The following is a 27,637-nucleotide window of genomic DNA, read 5'->3' as shown; positions in this document are numbered from 1 at the left end:
AAAAATAAAAAGTGCTGGGAATATAGCTCATTGGTACAGTATTCGGGGTCCAATCCCCAGGACCAAACAGAACAAAAAGAAAGAAAGAAAGACACCAAACGTGACTCCTGATTTCTGGCTCTTCCCAATTTGTACAGGCCAACTTCCTGACACCTTTGTTGGAATAAGTGTCCTACAGAAGGGAGTCACTGAAGGCACCTGGTGCCAACTTCCTGGAGGATTCTACCAAGAGAGGAAAGAGAGTGGCTTTCTTAAGACTTTCACAAAAATACTGGAATCTCCTTTTCTTTCATAAACCAAATTAAATAAGGTGGTTACTTCAGCTTGAATCTAAATAAACACCAGTCCAGGCAAGTCACCAAGGTACTGTCTGCCCACAGCATGTTGTTGAAGGGACAAGTGCAACTTTAAAAAGTTCTGTCCACAAAAAAGAGTAGGAGGGCTGGGGCTGTAGCTCAGCGGTAGAGCGTTTGCCTGGCATGTGTGAAGCACTGGGTTCGATTCTCAGCACCGCATATAAATAAGAAATAAAATAAAGGTCTATCAACAACTAAAAAATAGGGGCTGGGATTGTGGCTCAGCGGTAGAGTACTCGCCTAGCACGGCGGGACCCGGGTTCGATCCTCAGCATCACATTAAAAATAAAGGCATTGTATTGTGTCCATCTACACCAAAAAATAAATATTTAAAAAAAACTAAAAAATATTAATAAAAAAATAGTAAGATGGATTTATAGGTATGAACACAGAAAAGAGTTTCCAGAGAGAAAAGAAATCACAGAGCAGTATAAACTAATTTTCTTTTTCTTTTTTTTTGGCCGGGATGGGGGGTGGGTACCAGGGATTGAACCCAGGGGTGCTTTAACCACTGAGCCACATCCCTAGCCCATTTTAAAAAATATTTTATTTAGAGACAAGATCTCACGGGGGGGGGGGGCGTTGCTTACAGCCTCACTAAGTTGCTGAGGCTGGGTTTGAACTTGTGATCCTCTTGCCTCAGCCTCCCAAGCCGCTGGGATTACAGGCATGCATCACCATGCCAAGCCTAGTATAAACTATCTTTATTAAAAAATTGGGGGCCGGGGTTGTGGCTTGGTGATAGAGCGCTTGCCTAGCATGCGTGAGGGACTGCGTTCAATCCCCAGCATCACATAAAAATAAACAAATAAAATAGAGGTATTGTGTCCATCTACAACTAAAAGAAAATATTTAAAAAAAATTATACAGTCCACCCAGCAGCCCTACATGTCCATGGATTCAGCCAAGGATCAAATTTTATATATATAATATATTTTATATTTTATATATATATTTTTTTAACTGCATCTATACAGAACACACACAGACCTTTTTTTCTTATCATCATCCCCTGAACAATGCAGTATGACAACAATTTACCTAGCATAAACATTGTCTGAGGGGTTATAAGTTATCTAGATATGATTTAAAGTGTTTAAGAGAGTGTTTTGGGCTGGGGATGTGGCTCAAGCAGTAGCGCGCTCGCCTGGCATACGTGCGGCTTGGGTTCGATCCTCAGCACCACATACAAACAAAGATGTTATGTCCGCCAATAACTAAAAAATAAATATTAAAATTCTCTCTCTTTAAAAAAAGAGAGAGAGAGAGTGTGTTTCTAGGTTATTTGCAAATTCTCTGCCATTCATACAAGGAGCTAGAGCATCCGTGGATCTGGTGTCTGTGGGGGCCTGGAACCAACCTCCCAGGGATTGCAATGGACGCTGAATGTGTTTAAATACGTGGCGGTGAGAAGAAAACTCTAGAAGTCATCCTTTTGATGGTTAGTTACCTGCCAGATGTGAGAAAAGGGGGATATTTTCTATCCTCAGATTCTAATTGTTTGTTAAATCTTTTATTTGGATCATGTAATACTGTCATGCTTACAACTTGACAAAAATATTGGGGAGGGGAGGTACAAAGGGCCTTGCTAAGTTGCCGAGAGTTGCTGAGGCTGGCTTTGAATTCTCCATTCTCCTGCCTCGGCCTCCCAAGCTGCTGGGATCACAGGCATGTCCCACCCGTACCAGGCCACAGAAATAATTTTTAGAAGCAAATGTCATAATTTAGAACTGAGTCACAATAAAATATTCAGAACCCGGACAGAAAGCTGGTTGAGGTTGGAGGTGGGAAGTGATCTCTAATGGGCATGGGATTCTGTTTGAGGTGCTGAAAAGGTTCTGGAACTATACAGAGGTGACAGTTGCACTGTATTGTGAATGTACTTAACACCGCTGAGCTGGACACTTAAAGTGGTAAAACTTGTGCTTGCTGTATTTTCCTACAATTAAAAAAAAAATTACAAATGAAACAAAACAAAACCAACAAAAAGTGGGGGGGTGGTAAAAGCCAAAACTAGCCATCAAGGAACTGAACCAGAGTCAGAAAGAGCCCCTCCAATTCCAGGGACTCTAGTCACTATGAGCCACTGTGAGCAGTACCTCTGAGATTCCAGAGGAAGACAGAGGACAGGGACTATTTTCTGGAACACAAGCCAAAGATCGAAACTAGTCAATCACCAGGGAGAACCACCTCTGGCCAGAAGCAGGAATCATTCAACAACAGCAGTGGACGTGGGCATCAGCAGTGACTTCTGTCTCCAATCCAATTCCTGAGCTGTGTGTCTCCCCCCCCACCCCACCTCAACCAAGGCCAAAGAATCCCCACCATCTAAGAGAAAACTAAAGAGACGAGAGCACACAACTGGGAAGAAGGGGCTGCCCACTTTCTGTGACAACAGTTCCCAAGGTGAGTCCCAGGTTCAGAACCTTGTCAGGGTTTGTGGGATAGTGAAGAGCAAATGGCCTGTCCAGACAACCAGGAACTCTCCACTCTTGAAGACGACTAGACTCGCCTTCCCCTCGCAGGCACCTGACCACAGAGCATTGAGACATTAGGGGAACTTCTGTTTTCCTGGGGCCCTAAGGAGGGTAGTGCACCCAGTTTACAAGCTCTTTAGCCTGAAAGAGCTGCTCAGACAATGCTCAGGAATATAAATATCTCTAGAGACAGTTAAGTTCAATAAATGAGCTAAGCGGCTAGGGTGTGTGAAAAAGAGACTTCGCAAAACTAATGGTAAGCAGCAAGTGACACTCAGGGAAACAGTAGGGAGTGGTGGGGACTGGGACACACAGGGTCAACTGCTACCCTCCTGTGATTGCAGTCAATGAGGAACGTGGACCAGGAAACTTATATAACTCCCCATCTTTTTTTCTTTCTTTTTCTGGCACCAGGAATTGAGCCCAAGGGTACTTAACCACTAAGCCACATCCCTAGTCCTTTTTTACATTTTATTTAGAGACTGGGTCTCACTAAGTTGCTTAGGGCCTCGCTAAGTTGCTGAGGCTGGCTTTGAACTGGTGATCCTCCTGCCTCAGCCTCCAGAGATACTGGTATTACAGGTCTGCACCATTGGCACCCAGCTCCATATTTCTTAATGTTGGCAGCTATTTACAAACTATGTTTCATACTCTGTAGGCCAAATGCAATGCCTGGAGTCTAGATTTGACCCCAGGAGCTGCCGATATACAACTTATATTTTTGGACCAAATCTGTTGCTTGTTCTGTAGAGAAGACCAAGCAGCCACCTCGGTATCTCCCTGAATGTTGGTGACCTCTTGAGAAGTGAGAAAATCTCTTTCTGTATATCCACTAAAACAAAACAGTATGGCAACAGTGGGCACACGCCCCCCCGCCCACCCATTGAACAGCAAGTGTAGCCTAGGCCAGTTACTTTTAACCTCTCTTGTTCCTCAATTGTCTCATCTGTAAGATGAAGATAATAAAAGTAGCTCAGTGGTAGAGCACTTGCCTAGCATGTGTGAAGGACTGGGTTTGATCTTTGGCACCATATAAAAATAAAGAGTATTATTGTCCATTTACAACTAAAAAAAAATTTTTTTAAATCATCTTTTTTTTTTTTGTAGATGGATACAACATGCCTTTATTTTTATGTGGTGCTGAGAATCGAACCCAGGTCCTGCTCATGCTAGGCATGAGCTCTACTGCTGAGCCACAATCCTAGCCCTTTAAATAATCTTTAAGAAAAAAAAAGTACCACCAAGGGTTGCTAGTTTACACACAGAAACACCTGCACTACATGCAGTCACTGATAGAATCACACACACAATCATGAGCTGCCACTGAACCTCAGGGCAGGGCACTGGGCTCTTTGCATTTTGTCTAAGCCCCTGCCTGCCCCAGGCTTCCTCCACAGCATCAAGAGGTCTAGGCTGGATCCAGCCTTAGAGATACATCTGGAGGTACAGGTGAGGGCCAGAGGCGGGGCCAAGTCTCATCTCCAGAAAGAAATCTGACGACTCAGCTACTAGGATAGGACACATGAGGTATTTTATAATAATAATAAAAATTAAAAAGGGGGTTTTTCCAAAGTACAGACCATTTCTTCTTCAGATGAATCAGTTTTTAAACCATTTGCAATATTTCCAGAACCCAAAGCCATTCATTATTTTATGATTGATGAAAATACCTTTGTTTTCATTTTAAGGGATCTCAGAAGGAAAAAAAAGTAGCCACATGAAAGAATCCTAAGGTTTCCTTTAGGAAATCTAACATTAAATAGGGCTGGGGATGTGGCTAAGTGGTAGAGTGCCCACCTAGCATTCACAAGGCATTGAGTTCGATCCTCAACACCACATAAGTGTAAAATAAAGATATTGTGTCCACCTAAAACTGAAAAATAAATATTAAAAAAAAAAAAAAAGGCTGGGGTTGTGGCTCAGTGGTAGAGTGCCTGCCTAGCATGTGTGAGGCACTGGGTTCGATTCTCAGCACAACATATAAACAAATAAATAAATAAAGGTCCATCAATAACTAATAAAAAATTAAAAAAAAAAAAAAAAAAGCACATTTAGAGCCAGATACCATGGCACATGCCTGTAATCCCAGCATCTCAGGGGCTGAGATAGGAAGATTTCAAGTTCAAGGACAGCTTCAGCAACTTAGAGCATGTCTCAAAATAAAATTTTAAAAGGGCTGGGGATATAGCTCAGCGGATAGTGCCTGCCAAGCATACATTAGGCCCCAACTTTGATCCCCACTACCACAAATGAATTTTTAAAAAAGCACAGTTAGGAATGGGGGTGTAATTCAGTGGTAGAGCTACTGGGTGAAGGGTTGGGAGAGGGCATAGACGACACACAGCAAGATTAGGAAATGGGCTTAGGAGCCCAAGATCTTTCACTCCAGGAATGGGCTTAGGAGCCCAAGATATCTCTCTGTCTGTCTCTCTCTCTCTTTATTTTTATTTTTTTTAAATCAAGTCTTGCCATTTTTTTTTAAGACTTTTTTTTTTTTTAAGTTGTAGATGGGCACAATACCTTTATTTATTTATATGGTGCTGAGGATCGAACCCAGTGCCTCACGCAAGCGAGACAAGCGCTCTACCACTGAGCCACAACCCTAGCCTGAGTCCAAGATCTCTTAATGTTGCATGGAAAATTTTATAAATTTTTGGAGGGTGGAGAGTTTTATTTCCATAAAACTCTTAAGAGGTCAGCAACCGGGCTTGGGATGTGGCTCAAGCGGTAGCGTGCTTGCCTGGCATGCATGCGGCCCAGGTTCGATCCTCAGCACCACATACAGACAAAGATGTTGTGTCCGCCAAATACTAAAAAATAAATATTAAAAAAAAAAAAAAAGAGGTCAGCAACCTCCAAAACTCATAAAGTAATGAAAAAGACCCATTCACAAGTAAAGATCTGCTGGGAGGGGTGGGCGCAGGGGAGGATAAGAGGAAAGCGGGGCAGGGATCATGAACTGAAATAGATTTCCATGCATGTGGCTTACTCTTAGAGCACCTGCTTGGCATGCAGGAGGCCCTGGGTTCAATCCCCAGCACTGCAAAAAATAAAACAAGGTTGGAGTTAGGGGTTTTGTACATCAGCACCCTCTACTGATAGCACCTGCCAGGCTACCTGATGCAGATCCCAGGTCTTTGACCTCCAAAGTTCAGTCCTTGGTCAGTGAGCCCCTCGATGGCAGGAATAGTACTAATAGTTCTGTACCCCAGGGCCCAACACAATGTTTCTGAAAGAACAAATGTACGACCAATTCCTAAAGAAGAGGCAAGTTCAGTTTGCAGCCCCAGAAGGCAGGTGGCTTTCCCTGGGCATCAGACATTGTAGGAGGAAGCCCAAATGTCTCTGCAGCCTTACACCAGAGCCTTAGCCACACTGAGACAGGAGGCAGTTCTGTGTGGTTGGATACTCTCTCCTGCATCCTCATATCTGAGACTTCCCTTAACCTCTCTGAGCCTATACCCTCATTGGTTAAATGAAGATGAAAACAAAGACCTCTGAACCTCAGGCCATCATGTGGTAACCACATTAGCTGGAAGAAGACCACTGGGATATACAACCTATTCACATGACACAGATACACACTCCAGGGAACCAGCCACAGTGGCAAGTCCTTTTGACCAGGAGGGAGAAACCAAATTACTGCCATACTCAACCCCTCAGCCAGCAAGACCTCAGCCTTCCAACAAGTACAATGAAAGAATCTGCTGCCAACCACAGAGCCAGCTGCTACCAGGAAGTCCCTCTGCAGCCATTAATGGTGACCCCTGCTCAGGTGCCCTAGGCAGTCCTGTCTGGACAGAGGCCCTCCTTGCACTTGGGTGATCCTCTGAACATGTGCACTAAGCCATCCTGAGCCAAGCTGCTTGCTGTCACAATGGAAAGAACCTGCCCATCTCCCCAGCCATGACCCCTGCCCACCTTCACGCCCTCCAGGAGGGCCTGGGGGTCCTCGATGCCCTCGGGGACACACTTCTTGTTCTCTGGGAGGGACTCAAGTTTCTCCACCAGGGCTTTCAGGCCCTTCAGTTCAAATTCGGTGAGGTGGGTCCATTTGGTGGAGACCTCGGTGGCAGGAGAGCCGCTGGGTGTCTTGGGGTAGTCTATGGGCATCGTGGTAGACTTCACGCTGTCCTCTGACTCATTGGACAAGGTCCTTTTGAGGAACTGCATGGCAGGTGCTTTAGGCTTCTTGCCAAGGTTCTCCTGCTCCTCGGAGGGGGTGCTGGTGGGGGAGGCAGGGCCATCCGCTGGCAGCTTGGGCACCTTATCTGCCCCATCCCCCTCCTCCTCCTTCTCCTCCTCCTGGGGCTGCTGCTCACAGGACTCTTCCTCCATGTCCAACCAGGAATCAGATGAGAAGCCGTCTATGCTGGCCTTTCTTGGGGCATCTGCAGGGGTAAGACAGACAATGATCACCAACCCCTGTGGAAGTTCTGGAACTCCTTTCTCTACACCCCCTGCCCCCACTGTAGAAATCAGCCTTCTCTGAAGATCCTGAGGACCTCCACCTCCCGACCTCCAGAAAGACTGTGGTTAGCTGGACGTAGGTTCACATCCCAACTCTGCTTCTTCCTGGCTATGTGTTGAGAGAGGTTGTTTCACCCCTCTCATCATAACTGGCAATTTATTGAGTGTATAAAAAAGACCGTGTGTCATCTGATTCCAATGGTATGAAAAGTCCCTAATGATCCTGGCACAGTGGCACACACCTATAGTCCCAGCCACCTGGGAGGCTGAGATAGGACTGCAAGTTTAAGGCCAGCCTCAGCCACTTGAAGAGGCCCTAAGCAACTCAGTGAGACCCTGTCTTTAAATAAATACAAAAAAGTGGGTGCAGAGGCTGTAGCTCAGTGGTAAAGTGCTTGCCTCGCATGGAGGCACTCGGCTCAATCTTCAGCACCACATAAAAATAAATAAAGATACTGTGTGTTCACCTAAAACTAAATAAAATTTTTTAAAAATACAAAAAATGGCTGGGGATGTGGCTCAGTGGTTAAGTGCCTCTGGGTTTAATCCAGAGTCCCTAATGTATAAATCTCTACAGACAAGAAAGTAGATTAGTTCTTGGTGCAATGGCACACATCTGTTATCCCAGTAACTCGACAGGCTGAGGCAGGAGGATCACAAGTAAGGATTATAACAGCAAGATCCTGTCTCAAAAAAAATTTTAAATGGTCTGGGGGTGTAGCTCAGTGGTAGACTGCTTAACCAGCATGCATGGGGCCCTGGGTTTAATCCCCAGCACTGCAGAAACGAAATGAAGAAGGAAAAAATTATAATAATATAGTAGATTAGTAGTTGCCTAGGGCTGGGGTATAGAAGGAGAGATAAGGAGATGAAAGCTAAATGGCACTGCTTTCTTTTTGGGTGATGAAAATGCTGTAAAACTAATTGTGGTGACAGTTGTTCACACATGTGTGAATCTACTAAAATCCACTGAACTACACACGTTAAATGGGTAAATCATATGATATGTGAACCTCATCCCAATAGAGCTGTTTTAAAAACACAAGGTGTATGGGCTGGGGATGTAGCTCACTTGGTAGAGTGCTTGCCTCGAATGCATAAGGCCCTGGGTTCAATCCCCAGCACCACACATAAAAAAACTGCAAGGTGTGGACTGAGGGTGTAGCACAGTGCTGCTGTGCTTGCCATCATGCACCCAGTCCTGGGTTTGATCCCCAGCCCCACAGGAAGAGAGGGGGGGAAAGGCAGCTGGGCTCTGTGGCCCACACCTGCAATCCCAGCTACTTGGGAGACCGAGACAGAAGAACTGCAAGTTCCAGGCCAGCCTAGCAATTAGCAAGACCCTGTTTCAAAATAAATAGCTAGGGATGCAGTCGCAGAGCACCATGGATTTGATCCTCAGCCCCAGTACCGCACAAAGGAAACTAAATACAAGGCGAAGGTTGAGGATTAATCAAGCAGCACCGAGCCAGCTCCAGCATGCAAGTGTCAGACGATAAACCAGATGCCTCCCTAACTCCTCTCCCTCTCTTTGGCAGAGGCGCCAGAAGGGCCAGGGGCAAAACAGTGGCAAGAAAATGTAAACCAAAAGCGGGCACTGATTACCCAAAAGCCTCGGGAGTCCTCTGTTTCTGCTAACAGAACGAGAAATGTTCTTCTATTACCCTAAATATCCAAGCAAGAGAACAGACCCTCTGTTTCCAGTTTGGGGAACTGCCACAAAATCAGAAGTCCTTCCACTCTCCCCAGCCTCTGGACCCCACAGGAGCAGGTAGCTGCTGCAGTCACTGCGGACATCCTGCTATTTCTGGGTTATTTCCCATCTCTCCTGCGCAGCTGGGAGCCCCCAGAAGAGAAAGTTGTGAGGCTTCAGGATTTTCCAACACACCGATATTGCCATCACCTGACATGAACAAGACTCTCAACAGTTCCCACAGACAAAGCTGACATCCCAGGTGGCAAATGAATGCTACCCTGTAATGATCCCAGCAGGAACATTCGTTGCCATTCCATGCCCAGCCTGAACCCCCACAAGTCAGCAAGGATGGGAGCCAAAGAAGCAGAGGAAGAAAGCTTATGGGGGCGCGTGAATGTGCTACACATCGGAGATTGCAGGAGAAATCACGAGACCTTAGGAGAGACGAACCAATCTCACATCTGAGATGGGATATATGACATCCAGGAAAACCCCTCAGCACTAGCAGCTCAGCAACACAGATGGGAAGAATTGTGCTCTTCCTACATATTGCAGGTCACGGCTCACTGTCACTGCTAGACACAACTCTAGAGCTGGCATCTATGAGTCAAGACTCAAGGATAAGCTGGGTGTGGTGGCGCACGCCTTAATCTAGCCATTTGGGAGGCAGAGAGGCAGGAAGACTACAGGTTCGAGGCTAATCTTAGCAACTTAGGGAGATCCTTGTGTCAAAAAAATAAAAAGGGCTGGGAATGTAGCTCAATGGTAAAGTGCCCTGAATTCAATCCCCAATACCAAAAAAAAAAGATTAAAAAACAGCCATGCAGCAGGGATGATGTCCCTTTAAGTACCAGTGGCCGTGCAGGGCACAGCAGCTGCAGCTCTGAACACTCCCCTGTGCCTCCAAGCTAGCTTCGCCACCACTGCTGCAGCACAAAGGCAGCCTGGATTGTGTGGAAGGCCTGCGCACAGGTCTGCTCAGTTAGAGCAAAACCCAACCACCAGGGAGTGTCTGTATGGGGGTGTCAGCTGGTGACCACAGGGGAAGAAAAAGAACCAGGATTCTTTGCTCTGTGGGACGGTCCTGCTTCTGTAACCTGCTGGTGACCTGCTACTCCCCCCATCTGCATAGCCGTGAGTTGGAGGTGACAAAGTGACTCCTTGGGGGTCATGGGTTCTTTTTCTTGGCTTCTGTATTCCAGTTGAGAACCTGGCAAGGTTGCCTTCCCCTGAGGGACGTCTAGGATTCTGCCCAACACTCTGGCTCAAAAGAATCCCCTGAATCCCAGACTGTCCCCAGTCCCCAATGAAGAGACAACTCTTGCCCCAGCCGTGAGGGCTGTCCGAGGCCTCTGGGGGTCACTCACCAACGAACATGGACTCTCTCTGGTATTCCTGAGTGAGGTAGGAGCGCTGAGTCACACAGTACACATATCTCTCCAACACATACCAGCACATCTCATAGTAGAAGGGGTAACGGAACTTGGGCTGCACCTAGAAGCAGAGACCAGGTGGGCACAGGTCAGTTTCCGAGGGCCACGGGGACAGGAGGGAGAGAAGCAGGGGCAGGTTCCATAGGTTGGGGTCACTCTTATCATCTTAGCAAGAGCACAAATGGCGGCAGGGAAAAATGGGGGGTGTCACTGGAGGGGAGGAGGGAGGCAGGCGCTGGAAGGGAGGATGCCAGCAGCATGCACCGATGAGGCAGAGGAAGAAGCCTGGGTGAGGGCATCGCTTCAGAGGTCCCCAGGCTGCACACCCGGGAAGGTGGAGGGCTTGACTTTGTGCTTCTGTGAGATGCAGGCAAACAGAGCTGTCTCCCGCCCTGCTGACAGTGGCTATGGGAATCTGTAGGTGGGAGCCCAGCCTGACCCCAGCTTACAACATACATGGGCTCCTTGTTCTAGAATGTTCTTGCACAGACTCTGCTGTCTCTCCCTCCCCATTTAAAGGGAGAAACCCACCCCAAGCCTTACCCATCTGCAGACAGGCTATGGAACACCCTCCTCCTGCACTCTGGGAGGGAGGCTGTGGGGAGAACCAATGAAGATGGGGTATGGCCTCACCTACCTCCAGGGGCGGGGGCCTCAGGTGTCCACCTCCTTCTCCTCCCCACACCACCTGTGCTGCCCCAGCCTGTATTGCTACCAAGGGCTCCCTAGGGCACAAGTCCCTGGCATGACGCAGACATCCTGACACCAGGGCGCACACACCTGGAAGTCCACATGGAGGGCCCCCTTGGATGTTTCTTATGGGGGGAAGTAAAGGTGAGAGAGTGGATGGAATCTAAAAGGTTTGGCTCCCCAGGGGTGGGGGGAATTCCGATGGGTGGCAGTGCGGGATCTGCACAGTGGAAATGGCAGCAGAAGATGGGAAGGAAGCAATACCCTGGCACAGAGAAGCCTTCTGGAAACTGCATCCTGAGTGGGTGAGGGAAGAGCAAGGATGTTGAGGGTGGTCCCCATCTCTCACGGCAGGGCCCTCTTCTCCAGACACTACACGGGGGTCTTGCTCGACCGTGCTCGCCCCTGGCCTGCTCTCTAGCTCTATTGCCAAGGGTCTGTCTGTGCCAGTCAGAAACCCCCTCACCTCTTTCACCCACCAGGAACTCAGGGAGTTGGAGGTTAAGCAAAGACGCTCTGCCAGCCCAGCTCCCCTGTCTGCTGACAATACAAGCACAGCGCTCTACCTCTGGGATGGAGACAAACACAAGCACACCTGCTGTTCTCCAGGCACCCACCTGGAAAAGCTCCCACCTGCCCTCTGCTCCTTGCCCTTGCCTGCTAGCTTAGTTTCTGAGGCCTCCCATTGGGTCCATTTGCACTCCCTGCCTCTGGTGGGTGGTATGCTTTGGAATGAGGTCATGGCCGTTGCATGCTTTCCAGCTCCTTGGGGAGATGCATGGAGGTGGGATCATAACCTAGCGTTTTCCTTGGCTCCAGCTACTTTCTGAGAAGCCCAGTTTTATTGCTGTGGTATTAATCTTTTTGCACAGTTACTGGATCCATGTCCCCTGGAGATTACAAAAGAGAGGGGCTCTTCAGCATGAAGCAGACCTTGACCACCTGTGACAAAGGGTTTGGGGGTCTTCAGCTCCTCCCCCCCATTGGAATTTTGAAACAAATCACCAATCCCTCAAATGCAAGCTGAGGAGACAGGCTCTCACTGGTATATCTTTACTTGACTGGTAAAACTCTGAGTTCATTTTGACTTTTCAAATTTTTTTGGACATCATCCAAGCCACTGTGCCATGGATGAGCACTGTGATGCCTGAGAATCTTCCTAGATTAGGGAAAAAAAACAAAAACATGGAGGGGCTATATTTCAGGAGGGGAAGATAAATCTCCCCTCTTTGTTGCTGAACCCAAGGGAAACCAGCTGGGTGAAAATAAATGCTGATGAAGGAATTTGAGGGGTTTTTTTGTTTTTTGTTTTTATTTTTAATTTTTTTTTCCAAGAGAGGAGACTGCGCAGAACAAAATTTGCAAAGAGTTGACTTACAAACGGGTTGTCGCCTTCCACCCTTCGCCTTCAAAAGGTTTCAGCCACATGCCTGGGAACATTAAACACACGATTGCTCAATATTATTTGGTGACAAACTCGGAGCCTCACCAAACTGAGTTGTTAACTGACCTCAGTCCAAAATGCAGGGCAAGGCAGTCAGAAAAGGCATGCACTGCGGGGTGATCGCAAGGTTCAATTTGAGTTCCAAAGGCCCATTCGAGGGGCACCTGGCCTGAGCCCCACTTTGGAGGCTCAGTCATCTGAGATCTGAACGGCCTTTGGAGATGACAGCCGAGGTGTCTCAGTGCATCTAGAACTCCCAGGTCTCAAGGAGTTGCACAAGTCAAACACAAGGGTGGGTGGAAGTGCCTTAAAATTTGTTTTTCTCCTGGAAAAAAAAAATCAATGGGGGGAAAAAATCCAATGGCGGGGGGGTAGGGAGGGGGAGAGGAAGGGTAAATTATTTGCAATTTCCAAACAGATTTGCTGGCTGCGAGGGAATGGATATGTCGGCATTACCTTTTCTGGGAAGGCTGCTTTCACTAAAGCCATTAGCAGGGGGGAAAAAAAGATAAGTATAAGAGACGCAGCAGTTTGATGAGTGATCATTTGGACCATCCCTGTCCCTTATTAACCTAACCGGATTTAAAAGCGCATCGTGATCATGACATTATCTTAGAAGACCAGCATATCGCATCCATACCAGGACACTTCGTCCATCATTCTTATCTTCAGAGTGGGGAGGGAGTGGAAATCCACCAGGCACTAAGGCTGTACCTGACCTGCCACCTTACTGGCAGTGACACTGCCAGGTGAGGTCACCTACCATCCAGCCCAGAAAAATTACAACAGTGAGAGCAAGACATGACCTCCTGGAGAATCTCAGGGCTTTCCAGTCGGGATGAGGGTCCCCCATCTTCAGCCACAAAGGCAAATTCCTTTTCTAACATAAACCTACATCACGGGCCTTTTAGTCTGAGAGTCCTCCGGCCCACCTCCTGCATGTAGTTTCCACAAGCAAAGCCAGGTTTAAGGACTTTTGGAAAAACTACTTTTTATTTATTCATTCCTTTGCGGTGCTGGGGATTGAACCCAGGGCCTTATACATGCTAGGCAAGTGCTCCACCACTGAGCTATATTCCCCAGCCCGGGAAAAACTATTTTTAAATGATGATAACCTTCTTAAGGGAGCTCAGGGGGATGCAAAGAATTAAGCTGTAGCGAGCTGACAAGGAGCCCTGGCATTTTATCTGGCTTCCAGGACTCTCTCTGCAGTGCCTTTTGTCTGCCTTGGCTCCTAAGACATAAACAATTGAGCCTTGTAGCCAAGCCCCTCTCCAAAGACCAGAAATCAAAGCAGATTAAAAAGCCTGCTGCTGGTTCCAGCCCAGCCTGCCCGTCAGCCTGTCCCCATCCCCCCATCTGGCAACCTGCTCCAAGGAAACCAGATGGGGTGCCCACTCAGAGGACAGGGACAGGGGGTCTTGGGGGAGGGGCCCTGCCACACATCTCAATATGGACACTATTCCACAAGAGCTAAGCGTGAAGCCTGCCTCCCTGCCTTGAGCACCGCCAGTGGGGGAGGGAGCTGGCTTCTCTGGGAATGATGGGGCCCAGATCCTCTGAGATACATGCTCAGATTCCCAGGGGAGGGGACGGCTGCCCAGCAAGTTGCCAAAGCCTTTAGAAATCCCAGCCTGACTCTGGCTTTCAGGAATTGCCTGGAAAGTCCTAAGCTTGACCTCCGGCTCTAGATTGTTCTGTTTCTATCCACACCTGCTGGTATGCTCACAAATTGGCCTTCTCTTCAGGGCCAAAGAACAGTTGGCCTGAGCCCCAGACAGCACTGACCCAGACTGTGAGACACCACTTGGGCCTCAACTGTGCCTTCCCCTGGACAGCCCAGAGTAGCACACTCCAGATCAGGGCTGGGCTGGTCTTTCCAGACCAGGACAGGAGGGTAGGGTGGGTGATAGAGGGGAGAAAGCCCACAAACAAGGGGTTTGCACAGAGTCACAGAACCCAGTGTCTGAAGACCTGGGCATCACAGGCAGCAAATACACCAGCTGCAAATGTCCACATGCCCTTGGAGTATGCATGACTGCCCACCAGGGCTTTGGGTCGTCTCCAGAGAACCTCTGGACCAGGCCCCTCCACATCAGGACTATTGAAGGGGTCCGGTTCACATAGTGGCTAAGACTTTGACTCAAGGATGTGATTCCATGAAGAAGACCTGGGCCTGAAAAAAAGATCAGGAAGATGGACTTGGCCCAGAGCTGCTCTTTTGTGAGATGCTTCTTTAGGGTCCAGGCACATCAGTGCCTCTCTGAGGCCAAAAAGAGGTAACTCCAAGGCAAATCCCAAGAAGAAAGGGTACCATCTACCCCCACAATGGAGGGTGCTGAGCCCTAAGAAGGAACGATGCATTGATACACATGGCAGTGTACGGTGACCTTGAAAACACCATGCAAAGTGAGAGCCAGACACAAAAGAACACATATTGTCCAATTCCATTTATAGCCAATGTCCAGAATAGGCAAATCCATACAGAGAGTTGATTGGGGGCTGTTGGAGCAGAATGGGTGGGATGGGGAGTGACAGCTGATGGGTACGAGGTTTCTTTTTAGGGCGATGAAATGTTCTGGAACTAGCGGCGATGGTTACACAATGTTGTGAAGATACTAAAAACCCCGATTTGTGCACTTTGAATGTAGATTTTATGGTTATATGAATTATATCTCAAAAGAAACATTGAAATAGCCATGTTAAAAAGAGAGAGAGAGAGAGAGAGAAAGAGAGAAAGAAATGGCCCCTCTTTGCCCCAGGGATCCAGTTTCCAACCCTTGGTCTTGTCTCAGATACCTGGGGACGCTTGCTCAAGCCCCAGAATGGGGAAAGCGGGTGGTAAGTTCCCAACCACCAGAGCTCTGTAGGGGAAACTCAAGGAACACAGGACACACATAGACCCTTGGTCCTGGGGCATGGGTTGGGGAGACCCGATATAAGAGAAATTGTCACTGTCAAAGGCAGAGGAAAGCCTTGGCCTCAAAGACCTTGAAATGTCCCCAGTAGGCACTGAGACTAGCTCGGAGAGGGGACCTGGGGGAATTCAGGCTTCCTCTCCATCAGATTTCAGGTCCCCAGGGAGAAGGCATAGCCAATAATTCCTGAATTTGGACCAGGGTAGACCCTCTTTCCAAGGCCTCCAAACATCAGCAACAATAAGATCCCCCAGCCCCTCATACCCCCTTCCTCACAGGAGAAGAAAAGGGCTAAGTTCCTGATATCTTATGCTGTTTTCTCAAGAGATACTTCCTCTTCCACAAGGAGGCTTGGCTGCCTTTTGTCTGGAGATGATCAAAAAACTTGAGGGACTCTTTGGGGATACCCTCCCCTCCACCCTGTAAGACTACAATCCAGGCCTGGCTCAAGACAGGGAGTAAGAGAGAAAGGGGGACTGCAGAGGACTTCATAATGGTTGGCACCACCACCACCCCCCCCAGGAGAGAAGGAAGCCTCCTTACCCGGGTTCTGTCCTCGATCTCGTAGATCCGCAGCTGCATGGGCACATTGAAGCTATGCAGGATGTTCCCACCGAACACCAGGGAGTCTACGGGGGTGTAGACTGCGTGGATCCAACCTGGGGTGCAGAGGGTAAAGGAAGATGAGCCTCCAGTCCCCTGGGGACTCCTCTCCACCCAAGGCCTGAGGGAGGGAAAGATGGCACTCAGGAGGGCCTGGGGGTGCCGCGAGTGTGTGCCTAGGGCTGGGAGAATTCCAACACAGAGAGATAGTTGGTGTAGAAAGCCAAGACTCCTGGTTAGCTTAGAGGAACTGGGCTGGCAGCCACAGTGGCCCCTGGCTACTTCTAGTCAGGTGGTAGAAGCTGCAGACCAAGCCCGACCTCGAGGACCTTGAGGGCCAAGTCTTTCTCCTGGGACCCTGCTATGGCAGCCAATAGAGAGTCAGGCCCTGTTCCCAGCTTCCACGCTGGCTAGGCAGCTGGAAACACCCCTCCCAGGCTGCACATCTGTCCCGAGACTTTTTCTCATCATTGCCACAAGCACCAGGACAGCTCAGAGCCACAACAAAGGAGTGATATCTTGCCAGAGAGGCAGGACCCAGACACTTTCCTCTGCAGAGTACAACTTGTCATTGAATCCTCCAGGCACATTTCCAGGTGGCCTCCTTCGCCACACGATGCCTGCGCCCCATCTCAGCTCTGCTTCCACTCGGCCCCCGATGCTGAGCGGCCTGACAGGCCTCTTTCCTGCAGACTGCAGCTTCAACAGCATGGGCCCTGGCTGTTCATCTCCCTGGGATCCCAGGCCACAGCCCCACAGTCACCACAGTAAGGATACTGAAATACTCACTTGTGCCAGGCACAGCCTCAAGGCTTTCCAGACCTTTCCTCGGCTCATTAATTCTCCCAGAAGCCCTCTCAAAGACATGTATTCAACCCGAATACACGAATAAACCAAGGCACAGAAAAGTCAAGTCACCGTGGGGATTTTGAACCCAGGCAGTCAGCCTCTGCTTGATCCCGCTAGGGACAAAGAAAGATGCAGAATTCATCCAACAGCCACCCCTCAGTTCAGGCTGGCCATCCTGCCAAGCGCCTGAGAGACCGACATGGCTCCAGGTTGCCAGATAGAGGCAAAGTGAGGGGCTAGAGAGCTTTGCATCGAGTCCAATTCACAGATGCTGAAATTGAGGCTCAGAGGAGGCCAGCCACTCGCTGAGCAAAGTCGCAGCTGACAAGAGAAGCAGCTCCCTTTTTAGCTGGGAAGTCCCAGGGGACAGGCATGGAAACACACAGGAGAGGCAAAAGGAGAAACACGGTGAGAAATAAGAGACAGAGGCAGAGACAAGGGCAGACAGAGGCAGAACAAGCCCCAGTGGGAGACAGAGGGAGGTCAGTCGGAGGGGAGGGGGCAAGTGGGCAAGGGCAGCAGCCACCCAAGACTCTTCTCCCATCCATCTGTGTGCCTAATTCTGTTTCTTTTTTGGTTTTGTTCGGTTTGTTTGCTTTTGCAGCGCTGGGAATCAAACCTAGGGCCTCGCACTTGCTAGGCAAGCGCTGTACCACTGAACTGCACCCCCAAACCCTATGTGCCTAAGTCTTTTACTCAAAGGAAAATGACAGGGAGAGACCTAATCTGCCTCTCCCCACAAGCCCAAGCAGTTGAGTGGCTCCCCTGTGAGCTGTGACATGCCAGCCCTGAGTCATAGGCGGCCACTGCTGCTAGGAGCAGAGCCGCCACCTGGGAAGAGCATAGGGAGGCTGAGACCTCAGCTGGACACTCGGCTGCTGGCCCTTCCTACCAGGGCAGACCTGGCGGTCCTCAGGGGAGAGCAAGGGAAAGATGGTGTAGGAGGCAGCCACCCCCAGGCATAGGAACAGAGGCTTCCCTTTACCAGCCCGGCTCTGCCTTTCACTCCCAGGCTCCGGCTTGGCCATCAAATGCAGCTACTCCGTGGGCCAGGTGTGCCACTGCAAGCCACCTGGGCCCTCATACCCTCTGTGCAGAAAGACAAAGGCTGCGCCTCTGAAAGGCCTCGGCCCCCATAGTTCTTCAGTCTCCAGCCTCTGCTGCCTGCCGGCTGCTCTTCCTGGTCTCACACTTCCTCCCGTGCCCACCTCCCTCCCTCCACAAAGCCCAATCCAGTGGCCGGTGTTCCAGGCTGCCCCCAGCCCTGATCACCGTGTGACAAGAGCATGCGACTGCCCCCTCCCCTGGCCTCAGTGTCCTGCCTCACAAGAAGGAGAGCACTCCCTTCCTGGTGGAGAACTCACTGTGTAGGGAATGTGTCACTGATTGTGATGTTCTTGCCAATCACGAGGGTCTGGGAAAGGCTGGCACACATGGAAATCCGTATTAATCAGCCTCGGACTCTCCCTATTCTCCTGGCAGGTGGAGCCGCAGACGCACCTGGCTTATATCCATGAGCCCAATGTGTGAGCAAAGAGGGAAACAGACGGGAGTTGCCACTGCAGGAAGGGAGGAGGGAATCTGCACACCCCAACATTTGAGGGATTCTGGAAGCTTCTTCTGACCCCAGGGCTCCCTGGTAGGTCAGGTGGCCTGCCCTGGATTACAGCGGCTGCTGAATCCCTCCCCCGCCTGCTCACATCTGCCTCACTGCCCAAATGCTGGCCTCAGGAAGAACCCAGGAGGAGAAACCACAGCCGTCATGAGCCCCATCCTTGCCTACCCTCCCAATGGCAGCCCGCTTGTAACAATGCTCCAGGAAATCTGAGAGCAGGTGTCCCGGGCTGGTGGCTGGACAGGGGAGGCTGGCATCTGCCATCGGTTTTCAGTCCAGAGCCATCAGCAATATGATGGCAATAAACAGAGGCTATTCAGGCCAAGTGACAAGGGACAGATGCACTCATGGAAGGAGAGCAGCAATCCACAAAACCCACCGCCAGGCTGATCTCTAGGACCTGAGGGGGCCAAGAAGGGCAGTGAAGGCATAAGGAGTCTCACCCACAACGGATATTCAGGATTCAGAATCAAAAGCCCCCTCCGTACAGCTGCCTCCTCCAGTGGAGGTGCTTCACACAGAGGTTCATGACCCACAGAGGCCCATGACCTACAGAGGCCCATGACCCACCGGGGCCCTGGCTTCACTCCTGAGCACTGATGAGCATCCTGTGTAGGGTCAGGCCCTGGGTGGGCCCTGGGGCTGCCAACATGAAGTGAGGACCTCGTAGCTGGTAGCAGTAACCCAAACTGGCACACCACAGACTGTATCAGATCCAGGGACATGTTTAGTTTGATTCAACTCATGTTACAAAATGAAGAAATTTCATGACACAAGGGGTCGAACAGCTTCTCAGTCACCTGTCAACAGTCTTCCTCTCCCAGGCAGCTCTCCAGGACTGTCCAGGAATGAGGCTTGAGGAATGAACAGCCCTGACCACAGCCCCTCAGACACAAGCCAAAAAGTTCAATCACATCTCACAAAAAATACTGCACCATTTAAAATCTTCCTAACTCATCAGTGTCCCATGGGCTTTCAGAGAACTGAAGAGGACTTACTCAAGGACAGATGGGGGGGGGGGATTGAGGGTAGCATGAGGTGAGACAAGCACCTAAAGTCACACCAGGGGACAGAACACCCAGGTCAGAAGCAGGAAATGCCCAAATTAGATTCTCCAGTAAGGAAAAGCTCGTCTCAGGAGGCTGCCAACCCTTCCTGGAATCCCCAAGGCTCCCTCTCCACCCGAAGCCACAACCAACTACCCCAAATCTCAGATGTGGGTGTGTCATGGCTCACAGGGTGTGGACACAAGAGAAAATCTGAAGTCCCCAGGGGAGCCAAAACATTCGTCTATGTCCTGTGGGTCTTTTGATTTTCACTGGTTGGCAATAGAATGAGAAAACTAAAGATGGCATAGATTTTCATACACATGAAACTACCAGAATTAAAGTACCATCCCTTATTCTCTAGTTTCTTCCTGTCGTCTGTGCTCATCCGCACCTTTTGCATCTACACTTTCAACCAACTGCAGATCAAAAATATCCAAACAAATTGCATCTGTACTGAATGTACACAGACAAGGCTTTCCTTGTCATTATCCCTTAAACAATACCGCATAGCAACTGTTGGCACAGTGTTGACCCTGCTCTGGGTACCGTCAGTCATCTGGAGACAGAGCTTGGTATCCACCGAGGGTACTAGAACCAACCACCAGGGATGTCAAGGTGGGGCTGCATGTCACCTGCTTTACTGCAGGAATGGTCATGAAACAGCAGGATTACATGAGTAGGTTTTTTGCTCTTGGTTTTGTTGGGTTTTGCAGTGCTGGGGATTGTGCGCTCTAGACAGGTGCTCTACCACGGAGCTACAGCCCTCGTGTTTTTTTTTTTTTTTTTTTTAAATTTTTAATATTTAATTTTTTTTTAGTTTTCGGCGGACACAACATCTTTGTTTGTATGTGGTGCTGAGGATCGAACCCGGGCCGCAGGCACGCCAGGTGAGCGCGCTACTGTTTGAGCCACATCCCCAGCCCCAGCCCTCGTGTTTTTAATTCATGTCCATCTTTAGCAAAATTGTAATTCTATATCAGATCCCAACTTTCTTTTTTTAATTCATTGGTCCAACAAATCATGCCTGGGGACCACCGATTTATTTTGTTACCACCCCTCCCACACCACCACCAGGAGGCAGGTGGTAAATTCCAATGGTCTCTTATCTTCACTTTCTCTAACTTTCTTTCTTTCTTCTTTTTTTTTTTTTTTTCCTTGTACCAGAGATTGAACTCAAGGGTGCTTAACCAATGAACTACATCCTCAGCTCTTTTTATTTATTTTTTTTATTTCTGAGACAAAGTCTCACTAAATTGCTTAGGGCCTTGCTATGTTTTTGCTGGGGTCTAACCCCTGCTTGCTGGGGTTCAAATCCACATCTCTTCCAGCCCTCAAGACAGTTACATACCTTCTGTGGCTGTGATGCTTCCCAGGACCTTCCCCAACGAGTGGAAGTCACCAGTCAACAGAATGACCAGCCCCCTCCCAGTTCTGCACAGGGCCGGAGCTGAGGGAACAGGGATGGGAGGGATCTCGAGGGTCCCAGAGTTCAGTCCCAGGACACCACTCCCTCTGTAGAGATGCAATAGTTGAGGCACAGAGATAGGAAGGTCACAGAGAGTGACCAGGGCTGTGTGTGTCCCCCCCACACCCCACAACACCTGCATGGGCTGGAGCACACTCCAGGACCCACCTCCTGCCCAAGGCTCCACACCACTCTGCAGGGTCCACATACCTGCTGCCCACCAAGTGCTATCCCTTCTGTCTCAAGCAGGGGCCTGGGGCCACGGTAACAGAGTCACCCCCGCTGAACCCTGCCACCCCCAATTCCCACATTTTCCTAATAGGGCAGTCTCCACCTTCTGCCCAATCTGCTAGAAAAGCTCTGATGTGCAGGCCCTTCCTCCACTGTGAGAACTACTGCCACAACCACAGCCCTCCTGCTCCACGGCCAGACCCAAGGTCAATGTGCAGCAACCTAAGTGTAGCCAGCTTGTCCATGCAATGGATCTCCGTGGTCTCAAGGATACCCTTATCCTCTGGTACACACTTCCACCCAGTGGCAGTTCCCCTAATCTCCTTGAGACACCGATAGCTACTTTCTACTTGTATATCTTCAGTGGCGGAGACCTCACTACCTACACACAGAGCAAGTCATCCCAGCACCACTCAGCTATACCTTCTTCCAGGAGACAATCCTTCACCTGGCTAACTATAGTTACCACACATCTGTTTCTCAGGTTACCTGATATGGTTTCTAGATTCCTTTCTCTTAATATTAACCTCCCCTCCAAAGTATAATGACCAAGAGGTACACAACCTCCCACATGTGGCCTGACTCCTTCACTCTATGCATGGTTGGACTGTAACCTATCTCAACCTGGATAGAATGCTTGTGTTAATGCAGCCCAAGACCTAGAACATGACTCCTAGGTCTTCAGCCACATCCACTAGTGACTCAGCCTATAACCAGCCAAAAGCCTTCAGTCCATCTCCAAAGAACGGCAGGCAGGTAGATCTCAGCTTACTCAGTCCTCACAACCACCCTGAAGCCCTACTCCCATTCCACAGATGGGAGCAGAGGCATAGAGAGGCAGTCACAGCTCATAAGCAACACAGCCACAATTTCAACTGACACTATTCACTGCACTTCCCCAGAACTTGCATCCCAAATATATGGGGTGCACCCACCACGGCACCTAAAGGGTCGCTGTCATCATCTCACACAGAAATCTCCCGAGGAAGTCCCAGGGAAGACATGAAGAGTTCCCCCAAGGCAGGGCCTGAGGCCTTCTCAAGGATAGACATTCTAGCCCATAGGCACAGACATGTAGGTTACATCTTTCCCAGCACCTGAAGCCCACTCCCTCGGCCTCAAACCCTGTTGAGGCCACTGGGCTGCAGAACGTGGTTCTGAAAGCTGGGGGAGCCAGTGGCAGACCAGAGCCCAGGGCCAGCCATGCCAGAACCTACCGGAAGGGATGAAAAACGTGTAGCCCTGCTTCAGCTCAATTCTTTGGCATCGTTCCACACGGTCTCCCAGGAAGATGTCGCTCTGTTTGCCTGACAGCACCCACTCCTCATACAGCGCCAAGTTGTGCAGGGTTGGTGGGATCAGCCAAAAGATCTTGGGAGGAAAAGATGTCATCAGCCAGTCTCCGATTTCTTTCAGGCCCTGACACAATCCAGGCAGCCTCACCTGCCTGGGGGGGGGGGGGGGGCAAGGAGGGGAGAGGCTTCATCCCCCAAGCCCCTGGGTCCCCTCCAAGATCAGGTCTAAAGGGCCTCTGAGGAAGCAGGGAGGACTCAGATCAGCTTTAGGGCATCTCCATTCCCGCTGAAATGCCAGGAGAGGAATACTGTCTGTGCTGAGGGCGTAGGGGCACATCCTCTTGAGCCACAGAGAATGGGAGGTGGGGGAAGGAGAGGAAGGGAATTTCCTAAGTTGTATGATAAAATGGCCCAATAAATAAACCCAGCTTGCTCTCACTTTGGAGAAGGAGAAAAAAACATCTGGAATCAAGTGGGTTGACTTCCTCCCAGACTCTCTTCCAACATGTTCTCTCAAAACAAATGCACATGCTGACCCAGACGAGCAGGGAGGCACACGGACATTCTCCAGAGGCACCCACGTCCGTGCAGGGACACCTACATCCGCACATGGACACCTATATCCGCACTTGGACACACACACAGAAGAGACCCATTGGGAGCACCCTGAACGCACACCCCCCCCTCCCGGCTCAGGTGGTATAAAGCATTTTTGAGGCAGGTGCTGCTGGCACTAGACTCTGAAGTTGAAAGATCCCTGGGCTGGAGCTTATTGGAAGTCAAGCTCAGCTCCAAACTGGCTGAAGGTGCTCAGGACACTGAACTGGGCAAGTGGGAGGGAATGGATAACCCGACATTATGCCAAACAACTGGTAGCATTGACCTTGCCCTCCAGAAGGAGGCAGAGAGTCCACAGATGGTCCTAGGAGATGGAGTGGCCCTGAAAGTACTCACGGGGCAGGGCTGGCTAGAGGAAAGGTGCAAAAGGAAGGGGACAGGTAAGTGAGCCCTCTGTGCTCAAAGAGTGAGAGACACACAAACAATTGGAGAATCATCGGAACTCACCTTCCCACCCCGGAAAACATGGTACCACACGGAAGTGCCTCCAAAGTCGATGTGGAAATCAGTGAAACAGCCCTTCACGCTCATCAGACAATACCTGCAGCACAGAAGAGGGGAGGGGACAGGAGTTTAATGCAGTCGCAGGAGGTGGGCAACCCTTCAGAGCTGTCTGACCTGGTGCCTTTTATACATGCTGATGCTGGGAAATTTCCTTTCCTTTTTTTAAAATTCAAATCTACATGGGAGTTCCCCCAGAGGGGATGCCCCTGTGATCAGGTGACAAACCTCAATCATAGGCCACCAAACCCCCAAGACTGGGGATGGCATTATTTTTTTTAAGGGGGGGTGGTACTGGGGATTGAACTCAGGGGCACTCAACCACTGAGCCACATCCCTAGCACTTTCTTGTAATTTTACTTAGAGACAGGGTCTCACTGAGTTGCTTAGCACCTCGCTGTTGTTGAAGCTGGATTTGAATTCATGATCCTCCTGCCTCAGCTTCCCGAGCTGCTGGAATTACAGGCGTGCGCCATGGCACCCAGCTGGGGATGACATTTTTGTTGTCAGGTTTCTGAGAGTGGTGGCTACCCATGGACTCCTTCGTTGTCAGTGTCCACCTCTGCCCCACCCCCAACCAACTACGAGGCTTTCTCTCTGCTCTTTCACAGCTCTGATACCCACAGTTCTCCCAATCTGCCAGCCCCCCCTATAGCAGCTGGGCCCCCTGGAATTCAGTTGTAAACCACCTGCATAGCTTGCCAATTACTAGTTCCCATTCATCTCACTCACTCGACCAGTGGGCCAGCCCCCAGTGAGACAGGGCACTGAGAGAAATGAACAAGAATGCATAAGACCCTGTGGATGGAGCAAGGCAGAGACAGGGACAGCGACGTGGCAAGAGGATCTGCAACTCCAAGTAAGCGACGCAGCTAGAAGCCAAGAGGGACAGGCCATGAAGGCCCACACAGTGTGATACCACCTATGAAATGTCCTAAGAAGGCAAATCCACAGAGGCAGCAGATAGATGGGTGGGGGCCAGGGGCTGGGGTGGGCGGAATGGGGAACAACGCTAATGAGTGCAGGGGTTCACACTGGTTCTAAAATTGACTGTGGTTGCACAACTCTGTGAACACACTGAAACCACTGGACAGCACACTTTTCACGGGTGAATGGTATGGGAATTTTATCTCAATAAAGCCGTTTAGAAAAAAAAAGAAAGTGAAGAGATTTAACAGAAGCCCTGGGGGTGTTGGCTAGGCAGGGAGGGGGAGAGGAGCTGGACCTCCAGGCTGGGGTGGAGGGCATATGCTGGGGGGAAGAAGGACCGCCAGAGGCTTCCCTCCCTCCCGAGCCCCAGGGAGAGCCAGAGTCCACCCTTCCTGACAGGATCACACCAGTCCCTCTCCTCTGCTGCCTTCCTAGGGGTGGGCAGAGCTTGAGGAGGGGGCACAGAGCAGGCTTCCAAGTCCAGGCCTGGAGGACAACAGTGCCAGGGCCCCCCACAACCACTCACCCCTTCCCACAAGAGCCCTGGATGGCACAGATGGGGGCAGCCTCCCCTCCGCTCATGCCCATGCACCTTGGCACCTCCAGAGGCCCGCGCACACGCTTACCCCACTGACCTCTTTTCCCTGCTGCACTTTGCTTTTCATGGTTTGGGGATGAGGGGAGGAATGGGGCGGGGACGGGCTGGGAGGAGCCAGCAGCAAGCCCGAGTGGAGAGAATGGGGGCATGGGGCTGGGCTGGTTAGCAGGCGGCAGGGCTGGGCCCCTCCTGCTGGCTGCCTTGTGCACCTTGCGTTCAGGTGGACCTGGGGCTCGGCAGTATGCAGGCAGCGTGCCCCGCGTCCCTCCTCCGGATAGGCTGGAAGGAGCCTTAACCATGTGTCTGCAGGAGGCTGACAAATCAGAAGGCCTTCCCGTACATCAGAGCCCCGCTGCCTAGCAACCCCATCGGAGGGGTGTAGTTGACAGCCCAGGACGCAGGCTGTCACGAAGCTGGCACTAGGGCTGCTGAAGTCCTCACTCTGGGTTCCACGCCCTCCTGCCTATCCGCCCTGGGCCAGGCGCGTCCCCAGACTGAAGGCCTCTGAGAGCCTCTTCTCTCCAAGGAATGGGGGGGTCCTGAAGCCCTCACTCACCCCACCCCCACGGACACCACCGGCCTCTTTTAAGCACCACTTCAAAATATTAGTCCTCATTTCCCTAAAACCACCTCTTCATCTAGGTTTGGTTTTTCCTTTTCTTTTTTTAATCTAACCTTGGTTTCTACCCCCTCCAGGCCTCAGCTGAGCAGTTTAGAGAAAACAATTTAAGTGAGTGCAGGGTGGAGCCGGGGAACCTGCGAGCTGCCTTCAGACTGCAGCTAGAACCCACCAAGGGTGCCCACAGCAGAGGACAGGAAGGGTATTTGGCTCCCCAGCTCCGTGCCCCATGACTGCCTGGCCCAAAATCCTCACCCAGACTCAGCTCAACCTCAGCCCCCAGCCCTAACCTCCACAGCACGTGGAAAATGGGGATTCCTGACTGCTGTGTGCAGGGAAAGTTATCCAAGTTGAGTCTGTGTCTGATCTGCTTTCAGGGTCACCCTCCAGCATCAGCGGAGGCCCCTTGGGGCCAGGGGAGGCCACTTCCAGACCAGCCTCTCCTGAAGTGGCCCCTCCTCCTGATGTCCCTCATTTCCTGGCAGCCAGCCCTGGGCTGCCCCTCCCACCCTGTGATTGCGAGCCTTAGAACAGCCAGGGTGGCTGTGACAGGGTGGTTTTGCCCTGGCCCCTACAGGCCACCCCAGACTCCAGCCTGCACCGACTTGGGGCTCCCCACTCGCTCCTGCTCGCTCTGGCGTGACGCCTTTGCACTGACCTCTACAGCTTCCTCTTCCCAAGCACACCGCAGTCACATGGGCACCCGGCTTGGTGCCACGGCCGCTGAGCTCTCCCCGCCGCCCGCCGCCCGCCCGCCAGCCCGGCTTCCGCAACAGTCTCGGGGGGGCCCCCTGCCCGGACAACCTNGGCTGACAAATCAGAAGGCCTTCCCGTACATCAGAGCCCCGCTGCCTAGCAACCCCATCGGAGGGGTGTAGTTGACAGCCCAGGACGCAGGCTGTCACGAAGCTGGCACTAGGGCTGCTGAAGTCCTCACTCTGGGTTCCACGCCCTCCTGCCTATCCGCCCTGGGCCAGGCGCGTCCCCAGACTGAAGGCCTCTGAGAGCCTCTTCTCTCCAAGGAATGGGGGGGCTCCTGAAGCCCTCACTCACCCCACCCCCACGGACACCACCGGCCTCTTTTAAGCACCACTTCAAAATATTAGTCCTCATTTCCCTAAAACCACCTCTTCATCTAGGTTTGGTTTTTCCTTTTCTTTTTTTAATCTAACCTTGGTTTCTACCCCCTCCAGGCCTCAGCTGAACAGTTTAGAGAAAACAATTTAAGTGAGTGCAGGGTGGAGCCGGGGAACCTGCGAGCTGCCTTCAGACTGCAGCTAGAACCCACCAAGGGTGCCCACAGCAGAGGACAGGAAGGGTATTTGGCTCCCCAGCTCCGTGCCCCATGACTGCCTGGCCCAAAATCCTCACCCAGACTCAGCTCAACCTCAGCCCCCAGCCCTAACCTCCACAGCACGTGGAAAATGGGGATTCCTGACTGCTGTGTGCAGGGAAAGTTATCCAAGTTGAGTCTGTGTCTGATCTGCTTTCAGGGTCACCCTCCAGCATCAGCGGAGGCCCCTTGGGGCCAGGGGAGGCCACTTCCAGACCAGCCTCTCCTGAAGTGGCCCCTCCTCCTGATGTCCCTCATTTCCTGGCAGCCAGCCCTGGGCTGCCCCTCCCACCCTGTGATTGCGAGCCTTAGAACAGCCAGGGGTTGGCCTGTGACAGGGTGGTTTTTGCCCCTGGGCCCCCTACAGGCCACCCCAGACTCCAGCCTGCACCGACTTGGGGCTCCCCACTCGCTCCTGCTCGCTCTGGCGTGACGCCTTTCGCACTG

At 50.9% G+C, this 27,637-nt stretch overlaps 1 protein-coding gene across 9 annotated transcripts in view; it reads right to left on the bottom strand.

The window, feature by feature from the left end:
* The window catches only part of Kdm2b (lysine demethylase 2B), a 122,609-nt gene that overhangs the window by 56,569 nt on the left and 38,403 nt on the right, over positions 1–27,637 (bottom strand). For 6 of the 9 annotated variants that reach the window (XM_015502472.1, XM_015502473.2, XM_048785572.1 and 3 more), the window contains 5 exons: positions 23,657–23,750; positions 22,514–22,667; positions 16,028–16,143; positions 10,367–10,493; positions 6,755–7,224 (listed from right to left, as the gene is read on the bottom strand). In XM_015502472.1, coding sequence (XP_015357958.1) covers positions 6,755–7,224; positions 10,367–10,493; positions 16,028–16,143; positions 22,514–22,667; positions 23,657–23,750 — 961 coding nt within the window. Of the gene's footprint in view, positions 1–6,754; positions 7,225–10,366; positions 10,494–12,500; positions 12,553–16,027; positions 16,144–22,513; positions 22,668–23,656; positions 23,751–25,166; positions 25,266–26,515; positions 26,535–27,637 lie in introns of those variants that run through there. The other 3 variants (XM_015502475.2, XM_015502474.2, XM_048785576.1) reach the window with 3 other exon arrangements.

The sequence above is a fragment of the Marmota marmota genome, unplaced genomic scaffold, assembly GCF_001458135.2.
Source record: "Marmota marmota marmota unplaced genomic scaffold, marMar, whole genome shotgun sequence".
NCBI classification, from domain to species: Eukaryota; Metazoa; Chordata; class Mammalia; order Rodentia; family Sciuridae; genus Marmota; species Marmota marmota.
This window is presented reverse-complemented; position numbering and strand designations above follow the sequence as displayed.